Below are 22,005 nucleotides of genomic sequence, written 5' to 3' on the forward strand. Positions count from 1 at the left end.
GTTTCTTTAGTTCAAAGTCCACCATCATAGTTCCCTGTGTCCACAAGTTTCTTATATTTAATTTTGATTCCCTAAATTTTATATAAGACAACTTTTCTATCTTCTTAAAGTGTACACTTAAGATGCTCCTGTTGGTAGATAAAATTTCTCTTTGTGTGTGTGTGTGTTTTTACTTTTGAAGGTTATTTAGTTTACCCTTATTTATTAAAAAATATGCTAGCTATGTATTCAATTATAGGTTGAACAATACTTTTTCAGCACTCTTAATACTTCCTTCTCAGTTTTCTGGCTCTGCCATGGGCTGTGGAGATTTTGTACTCACCTGTGTAGATTCTCTCTCTCTCTCATGGATTTTAATTTTCCTCATTCTCTTTGGTGTTATGCAGTTTGACTTATTGTGTTGGATATCTTTCTTTATTGCTCTCTCTGTTTTTTTTTTTTTTGGAGATGGAGTCTTGCTCTGTCACCCAGGTTGGAGTATAATGGTGCAATCTTGGCTCACTGCAACCTTGGCCTCCCAGGTTCAAGCGATTCTCCTGCCTCAGCCTCCAGAGTAGCTGGGATCACAGGTGTCCGCCACCATGCCTGGCTAAGTTTTCTGTATTTTTAGTAGAGACGAGGTTTCACCATGTTGCCCGGGCTGGTCTCGAACTCCTAACTTCAATGATGTGCCCACCCTGGCCTCCCAAAGTGCTGAGATTACAGGCATGAGCCACCGCACCCGGCCTCTTTATTGCTCTCTTTTAGGCACGGTGTCTCTTTTAGGCAAATGTCTGGTTTTTAGTTTCAGAAATTTGTAAATATTTATTAGTATGACATTATTTGTATGGATTCAAGTGAAATAATTGTGCTTTACTCTTTGTCATTCTATTCTTCACATATGTATAATTACATACATATTGCTATTATTTTGTTTCTCTTCCTTTTATTTGGTTATATTCGTTCTGCTCAAAATTCCAGTTCATTAATCCAGCTTACTAATTCTCTCATCATCAATTTAGTCTAATTTTATAATTAACTCACATATTATATGTTAAATTTCTTTATGTTTAAATTATTCCATTTCTATTTGCTCTTTTCCAAATTTGTTTGTTCAGTTTATAGTTTCCTGCTCTTTCAAAAATTATTTTGATATCATCTTTTCCCCGTTTGTTTTTACTTAAACATTTAAAATATTTAAATTTAATATTTTATATTAATATTTATAAATATAAATATATTTATAATACTTTTTACGTTTAAAATATTATAAATATATTTCCAGTATGCAAAGTTTATGTGATATCAAATTTCTTCCAACCTGGCCAGGCACAGTGGCTCACGCCTGTATTCCCAGCACTTTGAGAGGCCGAGGTGGGCGGATCAGTTGAGGCCAGGAGTTCCAGACCAGCCTGGCCAACATGGTGAAACCCGTCTCTACTAAAAATACAAAAATTAGCCGGGCTTGGTGGGGCGTGCCTGTAATCCCAGCTACTCGGGAGGCTGGGGAAGGAGACTCACTTGAACCCAGGAGGCAGAGGTTGCAGTGAGCCAAGATCGCACCACTGCACTCCAGCCTGGGCAACAGAGCGAGACTCTGTCTCAAAAAAACAAAACAAAACAAAACAAAACAAAAAACTTCTAACCCTTTTTCCTCGTACCTTATCTTCTTCTGTGCTTCATACTTTTTATTTTTTATTTTTTGCAATAGGATCCGGTTTATTCTGCCTTGGCAGGGTGATCCTGAGAGTGGTGGGTGTCACCCTCTCCCGGGCGTAGGGAGGGCCAGTGGGCCAGTTAAGCCAATAGTGGGAGAAGCACTGGTGGGGTGTGGGATTTGGGGGTCAGGGGTGTAATCCCGAGAATGCGGTGAAACCAGGCCGAGGCCTGGAGGCAGCTGTGGTAGGCCAGGGCAGGGTGGAAAGCAGTGGACTGGGACTGGGCCAGGGCGACAGGCCCGAGGACCCAGGCCACACGGGCACCCCGGGAGGTGGTGCGCAGTGTCACATGACGCAGAACATGAATCACATGCCCAGGGCTCACAGTAAACACATGGACAAGGGGGCACAGACTCACAGGCCAGATGGACATCCAGCCAAGACCAGGCCAGACGAGTGGACACAGGGCCAGTGTCACATACAGACCATGGGGAGACATGGTCCTAAGAGACACACAGACTTGACGTCACAATGCACAAGGCAGGTCACAGAGCTCAAGGGACCTGGGCAGGGGCCGCTTGGCATTTCTGCACTGGAATCCTGTGAGACAAGGGTGGTGGCCGCTCTGGAGGTGCCCGGGGCGGTCCCCTCAAGGCCCCTCCGGGCTTACTCCGTCTTCCACACTGTTGAGCAGCTTTCCTACCTCATGGCAGAGGATAAACACTGTGGTCACATCCAGGCAGACCCGGCCCAGGTAGGGGACAATGCCGTTGTAGAAGGCCTTAAGCCCTTCCTTCCTCAGGATTTGCAGCCGCAGTCCCGTGTTCCGCAGTTGTGCTTTCCAGGCCCCGCATCCGGGTCTCGATCCCGTACAGTGGAGTGTTTCCCGACACTGGCTGCGCCCGCAATGGCTCCGAAGGCCCCAGCGACCAGGGGGTTCATGGGCTTGCTGGGGTTGTCCCCTCGGTACCAGCTATGCAGGGGGGTCAGGAGAAGAAGCAGATGGCCTGGTTCCAGCCCTGCTTCAGCGCGGGGGCCGTGAGGCCCCTCTGAGTCCCCGCTGAGTCCCCTTGTTCCCGCACAATCTCCCTAACCCGGGTGGGAGACTCCTCTGCACTGGACGTCTGGGGAGGTCTGGCGGTGGATGAACTTCACCTTGATGGCGTCCATGGGAAATACGACCACCACGGCCTCGGCCACGCGGGCACCCCAGCCGCACGGCAGCCTGCGATGTTGTAACGCCGTCCCTGGGCATCCCGCGTCTGGCTGCTGAGGAACTGGAACATTCAGAACCCAAAGCCGCCTTGGGGAGAGAGCCGCAGAGCAGGGAGCCGAGGCCGCCGTGCTGGCCCGGGATGCCGTGGCCGCGACAGTGTACTCGCGGAATCCATGCGCCGTGTCCCGCGGGTGCGAGCGCTAGTCGGGCTGCAGCTGCGTCCTCCCGCGCTCCGTGGGCAACGGACGCCGATTTCGATGTCGCGGGCCTGGCCGCCTGCCAGGGTCGCCTTCCCCGGAGCCTCTGCTGGGCCTTCTTGGACGCGGTCGGGCCACGGCGGGCGGGAGGCGGGCCCCCAGCATGGTCTGAGGTCCCAGCCTCCTGAACTCCGCACTGGGACCTTAATTTGGTTTTAACACAAATATCTCACTAAAGATAAAAAGAGATGTCTTGGCTTCTAATTTTTGTTAAAAGCAATAGCATATGTTGTATAGGATAGTGCACTGGGGTAAATGGGTTTTTTATTCTTTTTATTTTTTTCATCAGCCCACTGACATTGAAAGGGGATAGTTTTTAGGTTATCGATGAGCGATTTTCCCTCAGATAGGCCTTAGTGTAGGGTTTGTGGTCATGTAGATGAGAGATCGGCTGGGATTAAAAGTCGTTATGGCAGTACTAGCCTTCTGAGGACCAGGAAATTCAAATCCCTTTCATGATACTTTGCTAATATCTCCCGGGTTTGCTTGCCTTCCCTTTGTGCCTCTTCCCACACGTGGTTTCTTGCACTTGGCCCAGCTATATTCCACTGTTCTTTTGACTCCATGCTTCTTAGCCTGGTAGCAGCGGTGAGGGAGTGAGGGGATCTCCAATGTTCTGAGGAAGCCTCAGACTTAGCACTGTGAACTGGGGTGTGGGGTTACTGACATTTGAAGAGTTTCCTGCCCCTCCTGTAGATGCAATGCCAGGACAAGAGCACATTCCTGTCCCTACTTATCCATGGTAGGGGAGAGATACTCCTTCTCCATGTTCTTAACTCCCAGTTGAAGTGGGCCTGCAAAAGTGCCCTGTAAGTTAATAATTTGTTTTCTTTATGGGAGATGCATCTGTGCAAAAATGTGGGTGTTGGCCTTGTTTCTCCACCCTCAGTTCGGGAGTTTTTCCCCAGTGCCCTCTGGCTCAGGTTTGGATGCTCTTTCTCCACAGATTAGGCCCTATGTTATATAGGAGAGATGTGAGGGCTGTGTCTCCAGAGTTGCAGTAGTGGATGGGATAGTGGTCCCTCCCCATCAGCACTGTGTGGGAGCATCCTCAGGATTCTACCCCATCTTCCCTGACAGGCCTTGTAGGCTTCCTAGAAAAATTATACACAACGGTGTAAACCCTATGTCTGTAGACTCCAGGGTTTCACATTCTCCTCACCCACCCACACACAGCCACCAGGAACTAGTTCAAAAGTTCTGGCTTAATTTTACCAGTTTTCATGGTTTTCAGGGTGCACATAAAACCTGGGGCCTGTGTGACCTGCAGGCTTTCTGCATCCCCTGATGTTGGGTTTGTAGTCTGCCCTGTGACCTCAGTTCTCTAAAGGGCTCAGGAGAAACCATCCATCCATTTGCAGTTTCTCCAGGGTTTTGTTTGCTTGTTTTATGTGTAGGAGCAACTCTTTGTCAGGTCTCTACATCTACAAACTTAACTCAGAAACTAATATTTTTAAACACATTATCATACTTTTAGTGCTCCTCTATCTATGCTAATTGTTCTTCAGTATTTTTTATATTTGTAAGTCTTTATCTATTTTAAAACCAGGTTTAATCTAATTCATAACAATCTAATTCATAATCTTAATCTAAGATTAATTCATAATTTTAATCTAATTCATAACTGTTCTTTCATGTATTCCCTGTGTAACTTTCTTTTCAGACATTTAAAGTATTGTTGTGTGTTTCAAGTGGAGGAGGTCAGATTATAACTGACATTTGTCCTTGACTAATAGACATATCACTTCAGCCCTGATTACAGTTATACCTGAAGCCAGATCTACCCTTACCATGTATTTATTTTACTATTCAATAAATATTAACTTATCATGAATGGCATATTTTGTTACAGTTGTAGGTTTATGAACCTGAACAGACAATAAAATAAATAAAAACCAAATTACATGGCTTCAGGAGGGTATAATTTTTTAAGTTTTTGGTTCATTAAAACATTTTTGTCTTTTTGTGATTTGCAACCTTCGGTGATTTCCTTGAAACAGGAACCAGAGTTAAAACTGAAGTAGTAGGTGTTCGTGAGATTTTGATGGCTAAGAGCATCAGGCTCATTTCGTAACTGAGAGGGAAATTAGAACACGTCACCACTTCCATGCGATCACAGTGCATTTGGAATAATCACCATGGCAACCCATGACTTGTATTTTAGGGGAGAATTGGAAATAAAATGACCAAGCATAAAGCTGACCCAGTCTAACATGGATCTTTGTCTTTAAAACATATCTGCGATACTCATGTAGGCAGTGTATAAATAACTTGTCAGAAAAATCATTTATGCCAAGGTTCTTGAATTTTTAGGATTTTGTTTCTCCAGTAGTGTGTGTGTTAAAGAGCAAAAGGGGCTTTCTATCCAAAACACCAGAACCCAAAAACTGTGGCACTGGGTTTTTCTTTTTAAGAAAAAAAAGATTTTTATTATAATTTTTGTTTATAATTATATAATTTTAATTTTATTATGGTTGTTTTATTATAATTTTTATTTTAGTATCATTTAGGGTACAAGTGGTTTTTGGTTACCTGGATGAATTATATAGTGGTGAATTCTGAGATTTTAGTGCACCTGTCACCTGAGTAGTATATATTGTATATATTGTACCAAATAGGTAGTTTTTTCACCCCCATCCACTCCCATCCTCTGCTTGTGAGTCTCCGAAGTCCATTATATCACTCTGTATGCCTTTGCATACACATAGCTTAGCTCCCACTTATAAGTGAGAAATAATGGTATTTGATTTTCCATTCCTGAGTTATTTCACTTAGAATAATGGCCTCCAGCTTCATTCGAGTTTCTGCAAAAGACATTTCATTCCTAAGGTGCTGACCTTGGGTTTACTGGACACATCTCAGAGACAGGGCAGAGGATGAGGGCAAGACCCCTCTAAGGCACTCCCCCACGCCCTACCACTCCTGCTCTGGAAGGACCCCTGAAGGGCACTGGAAGGGTTGGAGTTCTCAGTGCAAGCCAACACCCACACCTGTGAGTACCAACAGCCCCAGAGGGCAGCAGGAGCCCCTCACTTCTGAGAACCCCTCCCAGGATGTCAAGACTTAAGCCAGGGAGTAGAGAGAATCAGTCTCTCAGACTCAGAGAGGATTCAGGGAAAGGGCACAGGAGGCCCCAGCCCAGAGCCAGAACACAGTTCAGCTCAGTGTGGGAACTCACAGCATGGAGTGGATGGCCCTGCATGGCTGAAGAGACCAGTATGCGGGGGCGTCTCACCCATTATGGAGTCAGGCCCTTATATTAGGTGGCGAGAGGGTGAGGTGAGAGTTATAGCCTTTCCCAGCTGAGTTCTGGACCAGGGCTGGAGCCCAGGCCAAATATCCCTGGGGAAAGGGCGTGAGGCAGGAAGCCCTGAGCCAAGTTGAACACTGGGGTGCTGTCCCCGGAGCAGCCTGGGGTGCCCTGACAGCACCCATGCCACAGTCTGCACACACCCCTTACTCTGAAATTAACAGCCTGCAGGGGTGTCCTCAGTATCAGAACAAGTGGGCCACACAAAGCCCTCGAGGACTCCAGGAACCCAGTTCCATGGGGGTGCAGCCCTGCAAGGGCCAGATGGGCTAGGTAGAAAAGCTGACCAAGTCTTCCTTCCTTCCAGCCAAATCTGGAAGAAAGGCCCCTGGCCTGGAGCAGTGTTCCTGGTATCCAGGCCTCTGTGGGCATCCCCCAGCACAAAGACCCTCTCCAAGGGGGATGGGACGGCCCTTCCAGGACCACCAGCCCAGCTCCAGAAGCCCATGGGTGATCCCCACTGTCACCTGACTGAGCTGTCCCTGAGGCTAAGGCCCAGCAGCATGAAGGGACTCCCACAGAAACCAGGGCAGTAGGCTGCTCTCTGGCGGCACTGGGGGAGCAGGGTCTGGCTAACGTGTCCCTGGCTCAGGACACATGCCTGGAAATTAGGGTTTTCTCCTCTGCTCTTAACATCGCCTGGGTAAACCAATAATTACCCTCCCTCATGTCTCAAAATTCACATCTATGTAAAAGTTGCTGGTGAGGGTGACATTTCCAGGAAGCCACAGCCCATGTCACCCCCCTGCAAAGTTGTGACCTTATCCGCGGGCAGGTCAGGCGGCAGAGTTCTCCCAAAAGCGGGTGAACTGGCGCTCTGGCTGGAGGGCGTAGAGGGCAGCAGCACAATGGACAGCGACTGGGACCTCAGGCCAGTTCCACAGCGGCTTAGGAAAGCAGGCGGCTCCCTGGGCTGGAGGAGGCGCGACGCTTTTGAGGGAAACCGAGCTGAGCAGCGGGAGGTGGAGTGAGGCTGAGACCCATCCGATTTGGGCAAAGGCGAGATGCACTTCGCAGCGTCACACCCTCCTCACTGCCCAGCACAGACCTGCCCCCTCAAGTCCCTATCCGGACTCAATCCCCCTTAGCCAGGGTGGCACAGAATGAGGGGCTAGCGTAAGTTTGGAAGCAGAGAGGTCCACAAGGCCCAGCTCCTCCCTCTGAGGCTGCGCACCACCCCCGAGCCCGGCGCCTGCTGGGACTGTAGGCCGGTGGCCCTGCGACCAATGGCCGAAAGCGGTTAAGAAACTACTGCTCCCAAGCTTGCAGTGAGCCGAGATCGCGCCACTGCTCTCCAGGCTGGGCGACAGAGGGAGACTGTCTGAAAGAAAAAAGCAAAAAATAAAAAAAAAAACTACTCCTCCCAGCATGCCTTACGAGGCGCGCACCGCCCTCTCCAGGTATCGTCACCAACCCATTCCCGTTGCATGCTGGGATTGTAGTCTCGCAGCCCTGCGAACAACGGCCGAAAGCGGTTAAGAAACTACTTCTCCCAGCATGCGTGGCGAGGCGCGCCCCGCGCTGCCCCCTCCTGGTGCCTCACCAACCCCACTCCCGTTGCACGCTGGGATTGTAGTCCCGCAGCCTTGCGACCAACGGCCGGAAGCGGCTAAGACACTACTCCTGCCAAATGCCCTGCAGTAGCGCACTGCGCTATGTCTCCCTCCAGGGATCTGCACCACTCACAATCCTGTTTCGTGCTGGGATTGTAGTCCTGTAAGCCTACAACTAACACCTGGGTGCGGATAAGAGACTACAGCTCCCATCATTCCCAGCAAAGGGCCTTTCTGCACCGAGCTCCTTCAGGATTCCAGTGCAGTTCCGCCATGCGGAGGGAAGCTTGGCTGTTCAGAAACCTCTCCTGCACTCGAGGAGACAGCTTGGCCGGGGCAGCTGATCTCACCTTGTCATTATGACACGGTGTCTCCCCAACGTGCCGACTTCATGACTTGCGCCCAAAGTTTACTTTCTCGCAGAACAGGTAGAGGCCAAGAGCTTCTCACAGCTTCCGCCGCAGGGTTGCCATGGTAACGCACGTTTCACCCCCCCCCCCCCCCCCAGCCGGGTCGACCCCACCCCTTCCCACTGAGGGGGGCCTCTCCTTTGTAGCCCCGCCTTTTATTGTCCCTCCCCTGGCCACATGCGCAGTGCTGCCCCTTGGTCTGGCGAGGGAAGCTCCCTCGTGAGTGTCTTAAACCGTTGTTTGCTGCCTCATGTGAAGGTACCCAGTCTCTGGTAACCTGGCACTTCACTTTTGAAAACCACCTTTTTTTCGTCTCCCTTTGCTCCCCAGATGCACCTATTGGACCCCGGGCTGGCTGCATGGCCGGCGTCTGGGTCAGGCCTCGCACACAGACGCTCCTGTCACTGTGATAAAGAGGAGAAAATGTCCCAGGAGAAAGGGACCCCCTAAACTACTTTGCGAGCCACATCCACCACTTCTCTGCCCCCCACACAGGCTGGTTCCCAGACCCTGGGGTCCTGGTGTGGACCTGCCTGCCGTAATTAACGCAGGTGCAGGACCTGAGCGCTTTGGTCCCTCCCAACACATGAGAGAAGTTTGTGTGGTGAGGTTTGGACAGTGTCTGTGTTTCTGCCCTGAATAGGGTTCCCTGGAAAAACTTTATCCCTTTTTAAATACTTCCTTTGGTACCGCTTTTAAGACTTTGCCGGTGGAACTTAACAGTGATCATTTTTTTGAATCCATTTTTATATTTGCTTTTTTAGATTAACTCTTAAGTACTCCACGCTTCTGAAACGGGCGTAGGCACAGCGTCAGTTCTGTACAGTGCAGACGCAGCAGGACAGAATCTCCCTGGGCATCTTTCTGGAGCATCAATTTTACTGCAAGATTTTGAAGAAACAAATTTAATTGATTTCCAAGTTAAGAAATTAAACCTTGAAAACTAGACTAAAAAGTCATCTGCACCTGACGTAACAGACTTCCTGCAGGAAGAAAACTCTAAGGAGAGCATATTGTCCATTATTATAAATAGTGAAAATGAGAAATCATAGCAAGTCCCTTGAAAACCCTGCCCTGCCAGTCTTCTAATAGGGCCTTGGTATGGTTTTATGTGTATTTTCTTTTTGAAGTGTGTGCACCTTTTGAATATACAAATTTGGGGTTTTGACCAAATTTTGCAAGTTTTCGGCTATTGTTTATTTGCTTCTGTTTCATATTTAATTTTTCTGTCTCTCCCTCTCCTTCTCGTACTCAGTCATTCCACAGGTCTCCAAGGCGCTTTTCATTTTCTTCAAACTTGTTTCACTCTTCAGATTGGATGATTTCTATTGCTGTCTTCTGTTTCTACTCTGTTTATAAACTCAACGGTCTTTTTAATTTTTCATTTCATTATCTCTCTATTCCATTCTTTTCATCATTTCCATTTCTCTGCTGAGGCTCCACATGAGTTAATTCATTATGAGGATGTTTTCCTTTATCCCCATGAACATACTTAACAATAGCTGCTTTCAAACCCTTGTCTGCTGATGACATCGTCTTGGACATCTTAGAATTAGCTTCTGCTGCCTGCTTTTTATCTTGTGTATAGATTACATTTTAACGTTTCTTCACACATTTCATGAATTTTAATATTGTGTACTAGAAATTATAAATAGTAGTTATAGAGACTTTAAATTCTGTTGTATTCCTTTGAAGAGCATTGTTATTTGAAGAGGGGTTAATCTGACTGGATTCAAACAGCAATACCTACCTCCCCTACAGTGGACACAGTTGAAATCCTCATTCGGTTAACACACACACGCATGTATTGTATTTAGTTGTGCATTTCTGTGTAACTATATTTTATCCAGATTTTATCATTGTTACCTGTGAGAGTGTTCAACAAGCTACTCTACCATTACTGAAAGTGAGAACCTCAGTTTTGTTTGCTTATTGGATTTGAATACATAATGCCTTTGTTTTCTTTTGTAACATTTTTCAATTTGAAGTCTTATTTTGTCCGATATTAATATAGGACAACCCAAATCTCTTTTGCTTATTATTTGCATGAAATATCTGTTTTTCTCTTTTCACTTTCAACCTAGTTGTGTCTTTCAATCTAATGTGAGTCTTGTACAAACATGATAGTCGCATCATGTTTTTTAGTCTGTTCTGCTGATCTCTGCCTTTTAATTCGATAGTTCAATCCATTTACATTTAAAATAATTATTCATAGGTAGATTTCTGTCATTTTGATATTTGTTTTCTGTATACCTTACGTCTTTTTACTTTACATTTTCTACATTATTTTCTTCTTATGTATTGGGTTGATTTTTTTTTAGTAAAATATTTTAACTTTTTATTTCCTTTGTGTATATTCTATAGCTTCTTTTTGTGATTACCATCATGGTGATGACATTTAACATCTGAATTGATTTAATTGCTGCATAGTACTATATTCAATTATATGAACATAGTATAATTTTTAAATCTACTTTTGATAGTCATCATTGGGATATTTAATATGACTTATTTTTTAGATGAGTATTGAGTTTACATAAACATTGAGCAGAACGTACAGAGTTCCCATATATCCTCTCCCCACACCCAGCTTTTCCTCTATTATTAACACCTTACATTAGTGTGGCATATTTGTTACTCTTAATGAACTAATATAGAAAAGTTATTATTAACTAAAATCTAAAGTTTGCATTCGAATTCATGTTTTCTGTTTTACATTCTGTGGATTTTGACAAATGCATGATGACATGACATGTATCCATTATTGCATTATACAAAATAGTTATATTGTCTTAAAATATCCACTGTACTCCATCTATTCATCTCACCCCTTTTCACCCCAAACTTTTGGAAAGCACAGGTCTTCTTACTGTGTCCATGGTTTTGCCTTTTACAGAATGTTATATAGTTGGAATCCTATAGTATGTAGCCTTTTCAGACTGTCTTTTTCACAGCCATATGTATTTAAGGTTCCTCATGTCTTTTCAAGCCTTGACAGCTCATTTTTTTAAATCAGTGAATAATGTTCTGTTGTATGGTTGCACCACAGCCAGTTTATTTATTTACCTATTGAAGAATATTATTTACCTATTAAGAACATTATTTACCTATTGAAGACCATCTTGGTTGGTTCCACGTTTTGGCAATTATGTATAAACGTGCTCTAAACAGTCACCTGCAGAGTTTTGTGCAGATGAAAGTTTTCACCTCTTTTGGATTAAGGCCAAAGAGTGTGATTGCTGGATTGTATGTAAGTGTGTATTTAGCTCTGTAAGAAACTGGCAAACTGTCTTCCAAACTAGTCATAGGACTTTGCATTTTCACCAACAAGCTCTTGTTACTCTACATCCTCACCAGCATTTAGTGTAGCCCCTGTTTTGGATTTTAGCCATTCTAATATGTGTGTGGCAGTATGCCATTGTTATTTTCAGTTTCCCAATGACATGCTGTTGAGCACATTTTCATGTGCTTATTTGCCATGCTTATATGTTCTTTAGTAAGGATCTGTATCTTTTGCCATTTTATAATTGGGTTGTTCATTTCTTATTCTTGGGTTTTAAGAGCTCTGGAATTTTTTTGCATATTTTTGATACCAGTCTTTTATCAGTTATGTGTTTTGCAAATATTTCCTCCCATTCTGCGGCTGGTCTTTTTATTTTTTAACAGTGTCTTTGACAATGCAGAAATGTTATTTTTAATATGGTTCAACTTAGCAATTTTTCCTTTCATGGATCATGTTTTTGGTGTTTTTGTTTTTGTTTGTGACAGAGTCTCGCCCTGTCGCCCAGGCTAGAGTGCAGTGGTGCAATCTTGGGTCACTGCAACCTCCTCCTCCTGGGTTCAAGTAATTCTCCTGCCTCAGCCTCCAGAGTAGCTGGGACTACAGGCACGTGCCACCAAGCCCAGCTAATTTTTGTATTTTTAGTAGAGACGGGGTTTCACCATGTTGGCCAGGATGGTCTCGATCTCTTCACCTCGTGATCCACCTGACTTGGCCTCCCAAAGTGCTGGGATTACAGGCGTGAGCCACTGTGCCTGGCCTTTTTGGTGTTTTATCAAAGGAGCAAAACCTGAGGTAATTCAGATTCTGCTCTTTGTTATCTTCTAGTAGTTTTGTGGTTTTTCGTTTATATTGGTCTGTGATCCATTCTGAGTAATTTGTGAAAGTTGTCAGGTCTAGGTTTAGGGTTTTTTTTTCTTTATTTTCTCTTGCATGTGGATGTCCAGTTGTTCAGTACTGTTTGTTGAAAAAGTATTCATTCTCAATTGAATTGTCTTTGCTCTTTCTTCAAAGATAAGCTGACTATTTTTATGGGTCAATTTCTGAGCTTTCTCTTTTGTTTTATTGATGTTTCTCTATTATTTTTTTTACCACTACCATGTTGTTTTGATTACTGTAGCTTTATAGTAGTGCTTAGAGTTGGGTAGTGTCATTCCTATAACTGTCCTTTTAAAATATTTTCTTGGTTATTCTGAGCCTTTTGCCTTTCCATATAAACTTTAGAATCAGTTTGTCAATATCCACAAACTAACTTTGTGGAATTTTGATTGGGATTGCATTGAATATGTAAATGTAGTTGGGAAGTACTGACATTTTAACAATGTTGAATCCTTCTTTACTTGAATGTGGATTATCTCTCCATTTATTTAGATCTTCTTTGATGTTTTTACAGTTTTGTCGTTTTCTTCATATAGATTCTATATTTATATTTATTTTGTTATATTTGTACCTAAGAATTTCATTGTTATTGGTGCTAGCCTAAATGTCACTGAATTTTTAAATTTCAAATTCTAACTACATTACTGATATATAGGACAGTAATTGACATCTGTATATTAATCTTATATTGTGCAAATTGCTATAATTTCTCATTAAAATTGGTTATTCTAAGATTTTGTTTTGTGATCTTTTTGTATTTCTCCATAGGCAATTACATCATCTGTGTAAAGACAGTTTTATTTCTTCCTTCCCACTCTATGTACCTTTTCTATTCTTATTGCATTACCTAGGGCTTATAGTATAATGTTATATAGGAATGGTGAGAGGAGACACCTTTGCCTTGCTCCTCATCTTAGCAGGAAAGCATCTAGTGTTTCAACATTCAGTATGAGGTTAGGGCCGGGCGCGGTGGCTCATGCCTGTAATCCCAGCACTTTGGGAGGCGGAGGCGGGCGGATCCCAAGGTCAGGAGATCGAGACCATCCTGGCTAACATGGTGAAACCCCGTCTCTACTAAAAAATACAAAAAAATTAGCTGGGCGCCGTGGCGGGCGCCTGTAGCCCCAGCTACTCGGAGGCTGAGGCAGGAGAATGGCGGGAACCCGAGAGGCGGAGTTTGCAGTGAGACGAGATCGCGCCACTGCACTCCAGCCTGGGCGACAGAGGGAGACTCCCTCTCAAAAAAAAAAAACACACACACATTCAGTATGAGGTTAGATGCAGGGTTTGTTTGTTTGTTTGTTTGTTTTAGATGGCATCTCGCTCTGTCTCCAGGCTGGAGTGTAGTGGCGTGATCTTGGCTCACTGCAACCTCTGCCTCCCGAGTTCAAGCAATTCCTCTGCCTCAGCCTCCCAAGTAGCTGGGACTACAGGCACGCCGCACCACGCCAGGCTAGTTTTTTGTATTTTAGTAGAGACAGGGTTTCACCATGTTGGCCAGGATGGTCTCAATCTCCTGACCTCATGATCAACCCACCTTGGCCTCCCAAAATGTTGGGATTACAGGTGTGAGCCACATGTAGGGGAATTTTTTATAGACATTATTTATGAAATTGAGGAAGTTTTCTTCTATTTCTAGTCTGCAGAGAGGTTTTCTCATGAATGGGTTTTGGATATTGTCAAATGATTTTTCTGAAAGTACTGATAAGATCTTATCTTTTTTTAACTTAATATGATGAACTAATTTTTTTTTTTAAGACAGAGTCTTGCTATGTTGCCCAGGCTTATCTTGAATTCCCAGCCTAAAGTGATCCTCCCTCCTTGGCTTCCTGCTGCATTAGGATTACAGGTATGAGCCACCACACCCAGCCTAATTTATTTTCAAATGTTGAACCAGCCTGGCATGCCTGTAATAAATCTCACTAGGTTGTAGTAAATAATTCTTTTTTTACATTTTTGGACTTGATTTCTTAATATTTGGGTGAGGGCTTTTGCATCTTTGTTCATGTGAGATATTGCTCTGCATTTTTTTGTTGTAATGTCTTTGTCTAAATTTGGTATTATGGTAATTCTGGCCCCACTGAATGACTTTGAAAGTATTCACTCTGCTTCTGTTTTCTGGAGGAGATTGTAGAGAGTTGGAATAATTTCTTTTAAATATTTACATAAATATACTAGAGATTGGTACTTTCTGTCTGTTAAGTTTATTTATCATTGACCCAATTTCTTTAATAGATGTAGTACTATTCAAATTGTCTGTTTCTTATTGTGTTATTCTGGTAGGTTGTTTCTTTCAAGGAATTTGTCTATTTAGGTTATCAAATTTGTAGGCATAGAGTGGTTTATAATGTTTATTATTCTTTAATTCTTCATGTGCTCAGTAATGATAGATCCTCTTTCATTTCTAGAATTAGCACTGTGTCTTCTTCTCTCTTTTTCAACTGAAACTAAAAAGGAACATTTTAAAAAGTGAAAGCTATTTTTGATAAACTATCTTAATTTCCCATGATCTGCAACTGTGGGTACATAGGAAGTACATGGAAACAGATGTTTGGCAGAGCTTGCCAACAAATTATGTCCTGCATCAAGAAGGCATGCCACTCAGCATGACACTCTTAAGAGGCAGAAAGGTGACAAAAGAAGGATGTGATCTGCTCCTGGTGAAGACAAAAGAAGGATGTGATCTGCTCCTGGTGAAGACAAAAGAAGGATGTGATCTGCTCCTGGTGAAGACAAAAGAAGGATGTGATCTGCTCTTGGTGAAGACAAAAGAAGGATGTGATCTGCTCCTGGTGAAGACAAAAGAAGGATGTGATCTGCTCCTGGTGAAGACAAAAGAAGGATGTGATCTGCTCCTGGTGAAGACAAAAGAAGGATGTGATCTGCTCCTGGTGAAGACAAAAGAAGGATGTGATCTGCTCCTGGTGAAGACAAAAGAAGGATGTGATCTGCTCCTGGTGAAGACAAAAGAAGGATGTGATCTGCTCCTGGTGAAGACAAAAGAAGGATGTGATCTGCTCCTGGTGAAGACAAAAGAAGGATGTGATCTGCTCCTGGTGAAGACAAAAGAAGGATGTGATCTGCTCCTGGTGAAGACAAAAGAAGGATGTGATCTGCTCCTGGTGAAGACAAAAGAAGGATGTGATCTGCTCCTGGTGAAGACAAAAGAAGGATGTGATCTGCTCCTGGTGAAGACAAAAGAAGGATGTGATCTGCTCCTGGTGAAGACAAAAGAAGGATGTGATCTGCTCCTGGTGAAGACAAAAGAAGGATGTGATCTGCTCCTGGTGAAGACAAAAGAAGGATGTGATCTGCTCCTGGTGAAGACAAAAGAAGGATGTGATCTGCTCCTGGTGAAGACAAAAGAAGGATGTGATCTGCTCCTGGTGAAGACAAAAGAAGGATGTGATCTGCTCCTGGTGAAGAGCCACCTGACTCTCCCTCAGCTGTACATAGTGGCCTTAACGTGCATCTTGCTAGAAGGGGCATGCAAGCCAGGGGCTGCCAGCCAAGCCATACAGGCCAAGGGCAGTCTCAAGTCCATCTTTTACTTCATCGAACTGTTCTAGTAAGCAGCTAGAGTTTTATGAACACTGTAAACTCTTTATCATATTTCTTTGCTATTTCTGGAGGATTTGTTCTAGGAGTCCTCTTGTATACCAAAATGCATGGATACACAAGTTCTTTATATATAATGGCATAGTATTTACATATAACTTATGCATATTCTCCTGCATACTTTAAATCTTCTCTAGATTACTTTTAATACCTAAATTGTTGTTATACTGTATTGTTTAGGGAATAGTGAAAAGAAAAATAAAATTCTGTAAATGTTCAGTACAGAAACATTACTAAAAATATTTTTGAGGCTCATTTGTTGAATCCAGGAATGCAGAACCAATAAATAAGTAGGGCCAGCTCGACCTATGTTTGGAGTCCATGAATGTGTCCTCTTCCTGTGTTTGTAAATGGAAATTTATTTCACAAAATGATACAACTGCTTCTTCACTGACATGTTCAAAAACTTGCAAGAAGCAGCCAGGCGCGGTGCCTCATGCCTGTAATCCCAGCACTTTGGGATGCCGAGGCAGGTGGATCACTTGAAGTCAGGAGTTCAAGACCAGCCTGGCCAACATGGTGAAACCCTGTCTCTACTAAAAATACAAACATTAGCCAGGCATGGTGGCAGGTGTCTGTAATTCCAGCTACTCAGGAGGCTGAGACAAGAGAATCACTTGAACCAGGAGGCGGAGGTTGCAGTGAGCTGAGATCATGCCACTGCACTCCAGCCTGGGTGACAGAGCAAGACTCTTGTCTCAAAAACAAAATGAAACAAAACAAAAAAATATATACTGATAAAGACATTTAGTATTGGCAAAGGGTAAACTCATCAGGAAAATATAAAAAAATTATTCACATATATGCAGTCATCAAATAAGCACAGAAATACATGAAGCAAAAATGACAGAAATAAAGGGAGAAATAGATAATTCAACAGTAATAGTTGGAGACTTTAATGCTCCACTTATATTAATGGATAGAACAAGTAGACAGAAGATAAAAAATAGAAAACATGAATAACATTATAAAACAACTAAACCTAACAAACATATACACAGCACTGCATCCAACATGAGAATATATATTCTTCTCAAATCCACATGGAACATTCTCTAGGATAGACTACCTGCTGGGCCATAAAACATCAGTAAAAATAGAGATTGAGATAATACAATGGGTGATTTCTAATTATAATAAAAGAATCAGAGATCAATGAAAGCAAGAAATTTAGGAGACTCATAAGTATGTGGACATTAAATGGCAAAATCCCAAATAATTTATGGATCAAAAGAAAACCACAAATACTTATCAGAAAGTGTTTTAACATAAATGACAATGTAACCAAAATGTAAAACTTCTGGAAACTGGTGAAAGCAGTATTTTGAGGGAAACCTATACCAGTGAATTTCATTAAAAAAGAAAGACAAATCTCAAGTCAGCAACAAAAAAATCTCAATAACAAAAAAAAACTCAAGTCAATAATAGTAAGTTCTCCCAGACTTTTAAATGAATATACTACCTGGCTTTCCTGGGACAAAATATACTAATAGAGGAAAAAATAATCATGCTAAAAAAAAGCCCTAAAAGGAAAGACTGGGGAATGGGATACTTTGGGGATTGGGCTGTGATAACAGTCTAGGAAATTTAGAAGGTCATATGGAGGCTCAGGGCCAGGTATGCGGTCTATAAAAACCCAGGAAGAGGGCTGGGCAAGGTGGCTCACACCTGTAATCCCAGCACTTTGGGAGGCCAAGGGAGGTGGATCACCTGAGGTCTCAAGTTTGAGACCAGCCTGACCAACATGGAGAAACCTCATCTCTACTAAAAATACAAAATTAGTGGCATGTGGTGGCGCATGCCTGTAACCGCAGCTACTTGGGAGGCTGAGGCAGGAAAATCGCTTGAACCCAGGAGGCAGAGTTTGTGGTGAGTTGAGTTCGCGCCATTGCACTCCAGCCTGGGCAGCAAGAGTGAAGCTCCATCTCAAAAAAAAAAGAAAAGAAAAGAAAAGAAAAGAAACTCCCAGGAAGACCCTCAGTATTCACCCTTGTTTGACCTTCAAACTCTGTATCAGCAGAAAGTAAGGCAAGAACCAAGTTGTAGCTTTCTGGCTGATTAGTAAAGGCATGCTCCAGCACACACACACACAAACACACACACACACACACACACCCAAAAGAGAACATTATAAAATTTATTTGGAGGAAGTGGGGAAATAATAAACATTTAAGAAAATCTCTGCAAATCACTAGCTTATCACCCAGCTAATGGAACAGAGACGTCAATGTACATGCATGACAGAGCACACATCACAATAGGTAGCAACAAAAACACAGAAGAAGGATGATAATCTGATTTCAAAATTACTATATTACAATATTCAAAATGTCTTTTTTCAACAAAAAGTTACACAATATGAGGTATATATTATTTGTTGGTTACACTTGAATTTGTAGTTTCTATTTTGATTTCCAAGCTGAAAAATATATTTTCTATCTGTAAATTTTCTAGCTGTAGGATTTCTGCTTTTATTAAATTAGTGAGTCTTTTGGAGCCTAAAATTTTGCAATTTTCAATGATTTTTTTCTCTACTATTTGAAAATGTTGTATATTCTGCTTATTTGTTCATTTAATAATTTTTTTCTAAGACCACAAAAATATTCTTTTTGTTTTTTAATACATCATAATTTATACTTAAAATTTGGTTTCACCACCTGTACAAAATAGATGTTACATGGCTAGTAATGTAATTTTTTCCAGTAAGCTAACAAAATTTAATTTATTCTGAAAATCTTGTCTTAGGGTTATTTTTATTTGCCATCACTTGTCATTGCCTCACCCAGATTAACACCACCTCACACTCAGAGCTGACTTTTTTGTGAAGACTGTGTGTGATTCTTTCTGTTTTTTTCTGCATTTTTCAGTTTTTAGCAATCTCACAACACCAAACAGCCAAAGTAGTGCTGATGTTAAAAAATCTTCAGTAGACTTTTATTGCTCAAAGGATAAATTACTTCCACATTTTATTTTATTAATTTAAAAATGTTAATTGACAAGTGAGGCTTGAGTATATTCAAGGTGTGCAATGCGATGACTTGATACATGCACACATTGTCTAATCATTTTTCACAATCAGTTAAATTAACATAACTCCTATTGTTCAAATATTTGTGTCCCTCCCAAATTTACTTTAAAACTTAATCCTCAATACAATAGTATTAGACTTTAGTTGGTTGCTAGGGCATGAAAAATCTGCCCTTAACAACGCAATTAGCTGCCATTGTAAAATGGCTTGAGAAAATGAGTTTGGCCTATTTTGTCCTTCTGCTGTGTGAGGACACAGCAATTTAAGGTGCCATCTTGAAACCAGAGACTGGACCCTCACCAGACACCTAGCCTGCTGGTGCCTTGAGCTTGGACTTCTCAGCCTCCATACCTGTGAGAACTCAGTTTATACTGCTTATAAATTATCTATTCTAAGGTATTTTATTACAGCAGTTGGAACAGACTAAGATAACATTCAGTAACATCCATGCTGTGCAGTAGACCACCAGAACTTGTTTATTTTATACCTGAAAGTTTGCATTTTTTATTAACAACCCTCCATTTCTCCCACCCACCAGCTCCTGGGAACCACTTTGTACTCTCTGTTTCTATGACTTTAACTTTCTAGGCTTCATATATAACTGAAATCAAAAAATATTTCTCATTCTCTGTCTGGCTTATTTCACTCAGCCTACTCTTCTCCAGGTTCATTCATATAGTTGTAAATAACAGGATTTTCTTTTTATAGCTGAATAATATTCCGTTATATAAATACTCCACAATTATTTTATCCATTCATTTATTAATACTTACGTTGTTTGCATTATCTGTCATTGTAAATAATTCTGCAATAAATATGGGAGCACAGATATCTCTTCTAGATACTAATTTTATTTCCTTTGGTTATATATCTGGAAGTGGAATTGCTGGATAATGTGGTATTGTAAGTTTTTAGAAAGCTCCACAATGTTTTTGATAATGGTTTTACCAATATTTCTGTATTTTTAAAAAAATGGGCTGGGCACGGTGGCTCACACTTGTAATCCCAGCACTTCGGGAGGCAGACGCAGGCGGATCACAAGGTCAGGAGATTGAGACCATCCTGGCCAACATGGTGAAACCCTGTCTCTACTAAAAATGCAAAAAATTAGCCAAGCATGGTGGCACGCACCTGTAGTCCCAACTATTCGAGTGGCTGAGATAGAAGAATCACTTGAACCCCAGAGGTGGAGGTTACAGTGAGCCAAGATCACACCACTGTACTCCAGCCTGGAGTTTTTTCTCAGAAAAAAAAAAAAAAAAAAAAAAGTTATACTCTGTTGGGAGACAATTTTCATAGTCCTGTCAGTTTACTTTTTGACATCCTATATAAGCTTCTATTTGGACAATCTTTTCGATCCATAGGGGTGAAAACTATTGAAGGCTCCAGTGGCAAACCATGGCCTTTCCCCAGTGTTGTAAGGCCTATGCCAAGGAGAAAGGAGGGTCATGCCTTTGGGTGCCCCAGGCACACACCTTTCTGAAATCTTTCTCCAGCCAGCTGCTGCAGACAAAAGATGACATTTCTGGGAAGATGAGGACTTGTTTCCTGACCAGCACCCCAGTGGCCATGAGGTCTTATGGCCCAAAGGCTATGCTTACCTCCACCTGAGTGCCTGGGATGGGCCCTTTCTACGTCTCCCCAAGGCTTGGGTGCTGAGCCTGCCTTCCTCACCACCTAACCATAGTCTCAAACCTGTGAGGAAGGAAGAGGACAGATAACTGATTTCTGTTCTTTTGATTCTGTTTTAAAGTTTTCTTTCTAAAAAAAAAAAACCTATCTGAAACTGAAAAAAAAAAAAAAAAAAAAAAAAGGAAAAAAAGATGTCATAACCAAAGTAGGGGCAGTATTTACATAGGTGAAAACATGTAGATATGTCTATAGGCAACAGACATGTGGCTAATTTACATATAAATTAAACATCTTATTGTCTTAAAGTGTACAGAGCTAAGAAATTATTCAATTCATAATATCAAGCGTTAAATGCAAAAATACAATTAAGTGATCTGAGAAATCATACCCCCCAAAAAACATAATAAATATAGAAGTGAAAATAAGAAGAGAGATTTTAATGCATAAAATGCTGAATACAACATAGATAGACCATGAAAAATAATTCTTTAGATATCTGCAGTTTTTAACTGTGTGTACTCATGAAGAGAAGACATTGTGAATCATTGGTATTCAATGAAGAACAGTAAAATTTCATAGAGAATACATTACAATCATTAATAATAGACTCTAATGAGAAAATTTTCAAATAAGCATTAAAGAGACAGTAGAAGTTTTTATCATGTTCTCAATATATTGGTGGTATTCTTACACAGATATACTGGCTATACTATGGCCTTTGGGAGCTAATAAAAACTTTATATTTTTAAAATAAAAGAACAACATAAATTTTGCAAAATATAATCAGCATTACTGAAGTATAAAGTAGATATTTAAGTTATTTATTTATTTATTTATTTACTTTTTGAGACAGGGTCTCACTCTGTCACCTAGAGTGCAGTGACACCATCTTGACTCACCACAACCTTTGCCTCCCAGGCTCAAGCAATTCTCCTATGTCAGCCTCCTGAGTAGCTGGGGTTACAGTTGCCCACCACTACCGCTTGGCATTTTTTTTTTTTCTGGTAGAGATGGGGTTTCACCACGTTGCCCAAGCTGGTCTTGAACTCCTGACCTCAAATGATCCACCTGCCTCGGCCTCCCAAAATGCTGGGATTACAGGGGTGAGCCATGGTGCCTGGCTTTAAAGTAAATATTTGGAATTAAAATATACTGGCATTTAGAAACAGATTGAAAATGAATATA

General features: G+C 42.1%; 1 protein-coding gene and 1 pseudogene across 7 annotated transcripts; one reads left to right on the plus strand and one right to left on the minus strand.

Annotated features, from left to right (window-relative positions):
• Window positions 1–2,286: 2,286 nt before the first annotated feature.
• On the minus strand, window positions 2,287–3,142 carry LOC100443745 (tricarboxylate transport protein, mitochondrial-like; annotated as a pseudogene).
• Window positions 3,143–5,614: 2,472 nt separating this feature from the next.
• Window positions 5,615–20,510, plus strand: LOC129060642 (uncharacterized). 7 transcript variants are annotated; one of them, XR_010140700.1, is made up of 5 exons: window positions 5,615–8,447; window positions 9,148–9,482; window positions 14,301–14,391; window positions 14,951–15,172; window positions 15,803–20,510. XR_010140700.1 is itself a non-coding variant. In XM_063725719.1 (4 exons), the coding sequence occupies exon 4, from the start codon at window positions 15,080–15,082 to the stop codon at window positions 16,109–16,111; it is 1,032 nt and encodes a 343-aa protein (XP_063581789.1). In that variant the 5' UTR covers window positions 5,615–8,447; window positions 9,148–9,482; window positions 14,301–14,391; window positions 14,951–15,079; the 3' UTR covers window positions 16,112–20,510. The 7 variants fall into 7 exon arrangements, 1 of the variants encoding a protein (XP_063581789.1); XR_010140699.1 differs by having other exon boundaries at window positions 5,615–8,401; XM_063725719.1 differs by having other exon boundaries at window positions 14,951–20,510.
• Window positions 20,511–22,005: the final 1,495 nt, after the last annotated feature.

Source organism: Pongo abelii, chromosome 6, assembly GCF_028885655.2.
Source record: "Pongo abelii isolate AG06213 chromosome 6, NHGRI_mPonAbe1-v2.0_pri, whole genome shotgun sequence".
Lineage (NCBI taxonomy): Eukaryota > Metazoa > Chordata > Mammalia > Primates > Hominidae > Pongo > Pongo abelii.